At 40.2% G+C, this 6,180-nt stretch overlaps 1 protein-coding gene across 1 annotated transcript; it reads right to left on the bottom strand.

Annotated features, from left to right (window-relative positions):
* Nucleotides 1-2,286: 2,286 nt before the first annotated feature.
* On the bottom strand, nucleotides 2,287-5,599 carry runx2a (RUNX family transcription factor 2a). The gene is made up of 6 exons (XM_088086878.1): nucleotides 5,545-5,599; nucleotides 5,313-5,503; nucleotides 4,317-4,476; nucleotides 3,354-3,458; nucleotides 3,182-3,247; nucleotides 2,287-2,809 (listed from the first exon to the last, which is right to left on the bottom strand). The coding sequence occupies exons 1-6, from the start codon at nucleotides 5,597-5,599 to the stop codon at nucleotides 2,469-2,471; spliced, it is 918 nt and encodes a 305-aa protein (XP_087943004.1). The 3' UTR covers nucleotides 2,287-2,468.
* Between the last annotated feature and the right edge of the window lie 581 nt (nucleotides 5,600-6,180).

Raw genomic sequence — 6,180 nt, 5'->3', positions numbered from 1 at the left:
ACGTCAGATCCAGAAAGACTTTGATAGAAAAGGAAAACTGCAACATTATTTTCTTTACATCAGTCTTTTATTGTTTGAACCATTTAAGGTGCCAAATTTCAGAAAATTTACTAAATGCATAATGTAGGCTGCCAACACGTAAACCAGTCAATATGAAATTTCAGATCTTGGTTAACACAGAGTGTGTGCATCAAATTTGGTAAACTTGAAGGTAGAAGGATTTCATTTGTCCTTGATCCTGCTACACCTTTGGATTTGAAGGATGAGTTGATTAAAATCAGCAGCTACTATAAAAATTCCATCTGGTTTTTGTTGCAGGACACTTCTTGGATTTTTGACATGTTGCAACTGGTGGCATCATTCAATTCCTGCAGTGCATTTTTTGAATTTGCATCAGTTTTGTGTCCTGTCGGCTCCAAACAAGGTCTGTCCATCCAGTGCAAAAGCCTGATCCAGGATGTTAGGGGTTAACATGTCTCTGTGAAGATGTGTGCAGAGCAGTCTCTGCCTCAGTCACATCTCATCCACTTTTTTCTCCTGTGACCGGACATTAGCCAGGAGAAGGTTTGGTAGAGGAACAGCTTTCGGTCCAAGTCGGGTCAGCCTCGCCCTGATGCCGGCTCTCCTCCCTCTCTGCGTCTGGCTCTTTCAGTTTCGTTTCTCCCCTGTGGTCTGACTGGCCGCTTGGCGTATTCCGTTTGTGGGGATCCTCTTGCAGTCTGCTGCATTCAGCCCAAACTTCACCCAACTTTTCCCGATATTGATAAGTGCTTCTCTATCGTAGAAAAGTTGTGCTTCATCGGGAGGGGCCATGGTGTCGAAAAAAGTAGAAAAATACAGCAAAAAAGTAGCGATGATTTGAGGAGCTACAGGCTGCTGCATCCACATCCGCTGCCATCGCCATAGCAACGTACAGTATATGTTGTATATGTTTTTGGCATTTTTGGTCAAGCTTAGATGCATTAGTAGACCTATTATTCCCACCAAAGATATGTACCAAGTTTTATAATGACAGTGCACATTATTAATATCCAACTTTCTGATAAACCCGCTCCAAGCAATTTGATTTAAGATGTAGCAGGAGCAAGGACAATTTAACTTTGTTTAAAAAATGACTAATAAATCTATCTTTTACCTTCTTTACAGAGGTTTTTGGCTGATTAGTGGCCATGTTTTTTGACTCATTCAGGACTGAGATATAGAATTCTATCATAAATATATATGCCAAATTTGGTACACAAAATCCAAAAAGGTTAACTCCTCCAGGATTTTTCTTAAATTTCTGGTTATGAAGACGTAGATATTTGCATCACAAATGTCTCTCATTTAACAAAAATGACTGCCGATAACCGTGTATAAAGTATTGGTGGAACACAACTGCTTTTACTGCTAAAACACACCTGCAGAACTATTGAAACATGCGGACAACAGACAAATCACCCGACAGAAGCTGCTGCATCTGCGTCTGCCAAAGGTGGATCAAGGTGAGTTTGGAAACTTTAGTGTTGTATAAAATGCATGTTTGCATGACCAGCAAAAGTTATACTAAATAAAAAATAGATTGGGATAATGATGGGATTAAGTTCAATTTAGTGTTTTTTTACACAACTTCTATTCCCTGCAATGTAGAATTTAATCAATTATCAACAATTAACACATGACAGATTACCTATGAAGTTTAAAATTTAATATAGATAAAAATGGCTTTAAAATACTACAAATTAACTGAATACAGGGGCTTTAGCATTTGAAATGTACATGTTAATATAATGCAATTAAATAACAAAATAGATTAATATAAAGGGTTAATTAATTAAGAAATTAATACATTAAATGAGACAAAAGCGGGTTGGGTTGGCATATTAGATAAATATATTTAAATTAATATGAGGGTAAAATGTAAACATGTTTTTAATGTGTGTTTTTGTGTTTGCAGCTCTGCCTGTAGTTCCTGCTGAAGTCCACCAGATGACGACATTTTACCAGAAACCAGCAGCGACAGGTAAACTTTTAACGTTTTTACAGCATTTTATTTTATTAATTGTTAAAACAATTTATTCTCCACCACATCTCAGATGGAAAATTATACTTCAATGACTACATTACATGCAGTATCAGTTAATTTGATTTATTATAGACAAAAAAAATGAATATAAGTGTGGAGAATAATTATAAACAATACATAACATTACACTGCAAACCAGCAACACCCAGAGAAAACTCAGAAAAATAATATAATAATAATTATTATAAAATAATAGTCAAATACGGCAAATAAATAAATAAATAAAGCCCCTTTAGTTGTAAGGGCATTGTTAAATAATTAACAGGAGAATCTCAATCACTGCAAACAAAAATAAAATTTAAAGCTTTCTTGTGACAGGTGGGTGTGGGAGAAGTGAACAATGTTTAAAAAAAATCCCAAAACTCACGAAATATTTTATTTTAAGATGATTTATAACACATAATCAATAAGGCCTCCACACAGGCTCCTCCCCTCTTATGGTGAGGCACGCCCCCTCAATATAATTGGTCAAAGCAGTGACGACATTGCGGTCCTCCCCCATGGTTGGGGGCGGTTGGTTTGGTCCGTAGTAGAAGCTGCTGGGCTGGAACGGACCACTGTGGCTCAGAGGAGGGGGAGGGGGCGAGGACAGGTAGGAGCAGTAAGGTGAGGGCTGGGAGGAGTAGGAGAGAGGAGGCAGGTGGTGCATTCTGGGACTTGGAGTAAAGGAGGAGGTCAGAGAGGTCACCTGACCCAGAAACGACGGCTCATTGGTCCACAGAGACGAGGAAAACGACCTGCAGTCTGCAGAGAGACGAGAAACACTGAGAGTTTAATTAAAGCTGTTATTCCAGAGCTTTCACCTGCATCACATGGACTTCCTCAGCAGACTGAGTTTGTTTAAGAATTCAATTTCCGTTGTTTCTATGACAACTCAGCAAACGTAACCGAGGGTTACTCGACATGCTTCGCTTGGGGGCCACAAAAGGGCAGGAGACCAGGGGCCAGTCACAGCAGCCCCACGCACGTTTCTCGGATTTTAGGACGTTTCTCGGATTTAATGGATATTCTAGGATTTTAGGACAATTTTAGGATTTGTATGCACATTGTTGCATATTTGTCGTTCTGTATGTGAAATTTAACGGTTTAATTAATCAATAAGGAGAACAACATTACCTGATGATGCAGAGCTGCTGCAGGACGACCTGAACCCTCCTGACTTCACCTCCCTCTGTCTCTGTCCTGTCCAGAGACACAGAGACACAGAGACAAAGACAGTGACTCTGACCAAAAGCTTCATATTATATTATAGTCATATTATGATGATTATATCAGCGAGTGCACTGACGTCTCGGCAGCCGCTGTCCGTCCACGGTGACCTTGATGGCTCTGTGTAAGGTGGCGATCTGCGGAGGCGACGTCAGCACGTTGATGGAGAGAGTGAAACTCTTGCCTAATAAAAAATAATAAAGATAACACACACGTGAATGAGAAAATTATATTATGTAATTATATAATTATATAACTTTAAAAGTATTTTAACAACAAATCATAGTTTTGAGGATTAAATACTTCTGTTTACTTTCAGTATCCTTTTAATTTTAAGATGATTTTCTGAGTTACAAAGAAAAACCCGTCACACTGGAGGTAGATCACGAGTCAAAATGAAGAAAAGGCTCATTTATACGCGATGATTTAAAAAAGAAGCTGTGTGTAAGACAGATACCCAACCTATGGCCCGCGGGCCAAATCTGGCCCTCGATAAGGTGCCGGGTGGACCCCCAACTATTTTCTAATTCACGATAAAAATAATGTGATTCACAGTGAGAATTGTTTTTATACTTTTAGTATCCATAAAATTTCAGAGTGCATAAAACAGCATCAAAATACACCCCCTAATGTCCTGAAAGCCTAGAAATGTCCTAAATTTTGAGAAATGTCCTAAATACAAAGAAATGTCTTAAAGTCCCAGAAAAATCCTAAAAACCTAGAAATATGCTTAAATCCTAGAAATGTCCAAAAATCCTAGAAACATCCTAAAATGAACAAAATATTTTGAAATCAAAAAAGTGTCCTTAAGTCCTAGATTTGTCCCAAAATCCCAGAAATGTCCTAAAATCAAAGAAATGTCCTAAAGTTCTAGAAACATGTGGGGCTGCTGTGACTGGCACCTGGTCTCCTCTCATTTTGTAAAAGTGTCCCCCAAAGGAGTGTCCCTGTCTTACACAGTGGACATTTAGAGGACAAAAGGTGGAAGCCAGTGGACGAGGACATATCTAATGTCTTTTCTTCTGCGTCTGCGTCTGTCTACCTCTGCCGCTGCGACCGATGAAGCGGAGGTCATTGAAGTGGGCGTAGCCTTGCTTCATGGTCGCCGTGGCGTTGCGTAGCTCGGCGTTGCAGTTGTCTTCATTGCCGGCCATCACCGTGACCACCGCGCCGTCTGGCACGTCGTTGCCAAGAGCAACCACCTGCAGGATGGAGGAAGGTTATAGTCTGAGAATACGTCCCCCAGAGAGTCCCCATGAGGACCTTTGACATCTAACTGGAGCCAGTCATGACTAAAGAGACAGACAGACGGACGGACAGACAGATAGACGGACGGACATGCAGACAGACGGATGGATGGACAGACGGACAGACAGTCAGACTGACAGACACACAGACAGACAGACAGACAGACAGTCAGACAGACAGGTGTAGACAGACAGACTGACAGACAGGTGTTGACAGACAGACAGGTGTTGACTGACAGACCGGTGCTGACAGACAGACAGGTGTTGACTGACAGACAGACAGGTGTAGACAGACAGAAAGACAGGTGTAGACAGACAGACAGGTGTTGACTGACAGACAGATGTTGACTGACAGACAGACAGGTGTTGACTGACAGACAGGTGTTTACAGACAGGCAGGTGTTGACAGACAGACAGATGTTGACAGACAGACAGGTGTAGACAGACAGACAGGTGTTGACTTACAGACAGGTGTTGACAGACAGACAGGTGTTGACAGACAGACAGGTGTTGACAGACAGACAGGTGTTGACTGACAGACAGACAGGTGTTGACAGACAGACAGGTGTTGACAGACAGACAGGTGTTGACTGACAGACAGACAGGTGTTGACAGACAGACAGGTGTAGACAGACAGACAGGTGTTGACAGACAGACAGGTGTTGACTGACAGACAGACAGGTGTTGACAGACAGACAGGTGTTGACTGACAGACAGACAGGTGTTGACAGACAGACAGGTGTTGACTGACAGACAGACAGGTGTTGACAGACAGACAGGTGTTGACTGACAGTGAAGGCTCTGGGCAGCGTCTTGTTGCACCTCCAGTGCTGCGGCAGGCTGCTGCAGAGGAAGTTCGGGCTGTCGGTCTGCATCAGGCCTCTGGGCGGCGCCGTGCCGCGCTGCTGGAGGCACCTCCCCTCCTGGTCGTCCGGTTGGCGGTTATTCGGCGACGGTGTTGGCCGACACTTCACCGCTGGATCTGAAAAGGGGGAAAGAAAGAGAAGGAAAGACTTGTTTTACTTTCTGTCTCTTTCTTTTTTGTCTTTTCCTCTGAAATGTCGGTCATATTCGTCATCTTTAATAGCCTTTAATTTGTTAAATTTGTTAAAATAAAGTCAGAATATTGCTGGAATAAAGCGCAATTTTGAGAAAAAAAGTCGTAATATTATGAAATTAAACTTAGATTTACAAGAAAAAAGCTGCAATATTATTCTCATAATAATTTATGAGAATATATGAGAGTGGCTCCGCATTCCAAAAACACTTAATTTCCTGCATACAAGTGAATTTTTTGCATCAATTTAATGTGTAAATGTTTTCAATAAAATAAATAAATACATAAATAAATAAATACAATTTACATATATTCCAACTACTGATGGAGATGTCCCTAAATTACCTGAAATTTACAAAAAACAAAAACAGAAAATCACCTGGAAAAGTGTTAAAATTAAACAACAAAATTAATAATAATTATAAATATCTCTACACCCTAAATTTTAATGTAGAATAATAATAATCATGAATAGTGTTTACTTAATATAAAAAATAGATATTAAAAAATATATATATTTGAGTTGGTCTAGATTTTAACTAAATTCTTACGATGATAAATTTTCTATTTCCTTCAGTATACTATTTATTCGAGTACTGTGG

This window comes from Plectropomus leopardus, chromosome 13 (assembly GCF_026936395.1).
Source record: "Plectropomus leopardus strain MGB_pleo_1.0 chromosome 13, ASM2693639v1, whole genome shotgun sequence".
In the NCBI taxonomy this organism is placed as follows: domain Eukaryota; kingdom Metazoa; phylum Chordata; class Actinopteri; order Perciformes; family Serranidae; genus Plectropomus; species Plectropomus leopardus.
This window is presented reverse-complemented; position numbering and strand designations above follow the sequence as displayed.